The sequence below is a fragment of the Phytophthora parasitica genome (assembly GCF_000247585.1).
Source record: "Phytophthora parasitica INRA-310 unplaced genomic scaffold supercont2.36, whole genome shotgun sequence".
NCBI lineage: Eukaryota > Oomycota > Peronosporomycetes > Peronosporales > Peronosporaceae > Phytophthora > Phytophthora nicotianae.
Genome location: NW_008649022.1, coordinates 149,590 through 151,040, shown reverse-complemented (window position 1 = coordinate 151,040; position 1,451 = coordinate 149,590). Strand labels below are relative to the sequence as shown.

The following is a 1,451-nucleotide window of genomic DNA, read 5'->3' as shown; positions in this document are numbered from 1 at the left end:
TTTTTTTGTTCTTACTAGGTATAGTGGACAGAATTTTGTTCGCGAAGAAAAGCAGATGAGCACTGTGATGATAGCCAGCGTAAGTAAGCACCTGCTTCTTCGCCTGCTGCACGGGAAAGCACTTTAGCGCCATCAGCACGCCCATGAGGAGAGGCTTGGTGGCCTGAATGTCCTCGACGTGCATTTTCTCGAGATGCTGGCGGACGATCCTTGCCGTCGAGTCGGGGAATCGAAGCCCATGTAACTTACACGACCAGTAGATGGGTCAGTGCGCCAGTTCGAGAAACCCTTGTTGGTCAGCATAATCACAGTGAGAAAATCAAGGACTAAAGGCTGCCACAGGTTACTTTCTCAGAAAAAGAAGGGTTGCGAATTTTGAAACTTTCTGATAGCTCTGCAGAACACTTTCTCCAGCTGAGCGAGACCCTATCAAACAATTATATATTCGTGTAAGAACCAATTTCTCTGCTTGCCCAGCTCACCGGAGGCGTCGCACTACTTGGGAAGCATTTATACCCGCTGATCTACGATCTGACCGTTGGAGCGTCGGCAAAAGTCAAAATGGGGCTTCTTCTGCATTAACGTGGATGCGAGGGAGAGCTGGCGAGATTTTTGGCTGGGCGGACCTCAAATCCGAGTTTGTTCGCATAGAGCCTTGACTTCGGTTGGGCACCTCCTTGGCACACTGGCAGCGACTGGGACACATCACAAGAAGACAACGGCGCGCGCATTCCAAGGCTGTTCTTCGAGAGCTCTAATATTTCCTTTCGTGATCGAGGAGGCACCTTCATCGATATGACTACCAAGCGATTCCGACGACTTAGACGCCAGTGAGACCAACCACCGCGTGGTCATACCAACGAACGCCCACGTGAGAAGAGCAGACGGTGATCCCTAATAGGATGAACATGACGAGAAGACTTTGCAAGTCCCGTGAATAAAGTCTCGCTGAGCTGCGGCTACATTTTCGTATATGCTCACTAAATGTGGTATGCAGCACGACGATATCGAGCTGACGAAATGGTGACACCAACACGAGTTTGCACTGTAAGAGCTATGACGACGGAGACATCAGAGATGATGACGGGTGTTCCTATGATGAATGGCGACAATTTCTCGCTCTAATCGATAGAGAAAGCCACGGCAGAGACGACGAAGAATATGTCCTGCGGTGGCGACAAGGTAGCCGGCGTGGCGGCGAGTGTGAGCTCAACACGGGCCAAGACTACCTTCGTCTACGACGGTCACGACTCTACAGGAATAATAAAAGAAGATTACCACAGATGATGTAGTAGTTGAGCAGGGAGGGTATGACGCACAGCGAGATAATTGTCACGTTTTGTTACACCAGTGGGTCGGACTCCAGCGACAGGCCAAAGATAACCACGACGGCAGAGGAGGCAGGAATGAGCGGCAAGGGTGTTACGACGGCGCTGGCTCCAGGTATTTGA

General features: G+C 50.7%; 3 protein-coding genes across 3 annotated transcripts; 2 read left to right on the top strand and 1 right to left on the bottom strand.

The window, feature by feature from the left end:
- Positions 1-578: 578 nt before the first annotated feature.
- Positions 579-791, bottom strand: PPTG_23354 (hypothetical protein; the record flags this gene model as incomplete). The annotated part of the gene is made up of 1 exon (XM_008910035.1): positions 579-791. One exon carries the CDS (start codon positions 789-791, stop codon positions 579-581), a length of 213 nt encoding a protein of 70 aa, XP_008908283.1.
- A 117-nt stretch (positions 792-908) lies between these two features.
- PPTG_23353 (hypothetical protein) lies at positions 909-1,125 on the top strand (the record flags this gene model as incomplete). Its single annotated transcript, XM_008910034.1, has 2 exons — positions 909-933; positions 998-1,125. The coding sequence occupies 2 exons, from the start codon at positions 909-911 to the stop codon at positions 1,123-1,125; spliced, it is 153 nt and encodes a 50-aa protein (XP_008908282.1).
- A 36-nt stretch (positions 1,126-1,161) lies between these two features.
- Positions 1,162-1,451, top strand: PPTG_23352 (hypothetical protein; the record flags this gene model as incomplete). The annotated part of the gene is made up of 2 exons (XM_008910033.1): positions 1,162-1,243; positions 1,396-1,451. The coding sequence occupies 2 exons, from the start codon at positions 1,162-1,164 to the stop codon at positions 1,449-1,451; spliced, it is 138 nt and encodes a 45-aa protein (XP_008908281.1).